This window comes from Phaethon lepturus, unplaced genomic scaffold (genome assembly GCF_000687285.1).
Source record: "Phaethon lepturus isolate BGI_N335 unplaced genomic scaffold, ASM68728v1 scaffold39066, whole genome shotgun sequence".
Classification (NCBI taxonomy): Eukaryota; Metazoa; Chordata; class Aves; order Phaethontiformes; family Phaethontidae; genus Phaethon; species Phaethon lepturus.
In genome coordinates this window covers 1-1,115 of record NW_010549053.1, presented here as the reverse complement: position 1 = coordinate 1,115, position 1,115 = coordinate 1, and the positions used below count along the sequence as shown (strand labels likewise).

Here is a 1,115-nt window from a genome sequence, read left to right as displayed (position 1 = left end):
CAACGCAGGTGCTCAGGGGCAGCCATGTCCCCGGCCATATCCATCCGTCCCGGTGTCACTGGCATACAGGCAGACCTCACCGGCACGCTGCTTCCTTCAGGCTCAACCTCATCCATCCCATCCCCTGTCCCGCAGGAGAGGCCCAGGGGTCCCCACCAGTCCACCAAGGTCCTGGCCATGTTGGCCAAAGGGTGGTGCGTCTCTGGGCAGGGATGTCACCTCCTGCCGTGTCCGGAGACCCAGGCAGTGGCCCTGACTGTGTCCCTTACCCCATCTTGCCAGGGGGATGTGGCTTGCCCCCTGCAGCCATGCCAGCCCGGCTCCGCCGGTGCCTCTGTCCTGCCCCCAGGGGGGGGGAGCCAGTGCCTGCACTGGCCTCCCCGGGGCCACTGTCCCTGTCCTTGGGCCACAGACAGCAGTGGCCTCACTTGCTCGCTGGGATCCCGTTCTCCCCACCACCAGCCGAGCCAAGGGCCATCTCCATCCGGCTCTTCGGATGCTGCGCATCCGCAGGCTGTCCCACCGGGGCTGCGTCGAACTGCACCACTGTGGAGAGAAGGCGCTTGTTACCCACCCGGCCAGCACTGGGATGTGGGGCAGGACCCAGCCCCGAGGGGAGCTGGGAAGCGGAGCCTGCCATGGTCCTCATTGCCATCCCACGTGCAAGGCAGCAAAGAGCCCCGTACCTCTCGGGATCACCCGGACCAGAGGAGGGTGTTAGAAAGCCCCTCTCCGGGGGTGCAGGGAGGTGAAACCCAGCAGGGAATATGGAGGGCCGGTGCGGGGGGACACGGGACCACCACCCTGCAGACCCATCCCCACCCATGGGACACCCTCTGCCATTCCCACGGAGAAGCCGAACCACTCAGAGAAGAGACCCGGCAGCCGGGGACCTCATCCTGCAGTGGGTCCTGCACCCTGATCCGCGGCACGGCGGGGGTCCGGTACCTGCTCGGCAGCTGTGCCGGGCGCGGACGACCTGGATCGCCTGCTGGTTCTTGAAGCGGACGAGACCCATGGTGATCTCGGCGTTCCAGCCTGGGTCCTCCTGAGTGCAGCGGAAGTCGATCTCGTGGCTGTCGTCCATCACCACCGTGAAGTAGATGTGCCGCTCC

General features: G+C 66.6%; 1 protein-coding gene across 1 annotated transcript; it reads right to left on the bottom strand.

Moving 5' to 3' along the window:
- Positions 1-424: 424 nt before the first annotated feature.
- LOC104623161 (pleckstrin homology-like domain family A member 3) lies at positions 425-1,111 on the bottom strand (the record flags this gene model as incomplete). Its single annotated transcript, XM_010290160.1, has 2 exons — positions 425-546; positions 949-1,111. Coding segments are annotated over 2 exons (285 nt in total), but the record flags the coding sequence as incomplete, so codon positions are not given.
- Between the last annotated feature and the right edge of the window lie 4 nt (positions 1,112-1,115).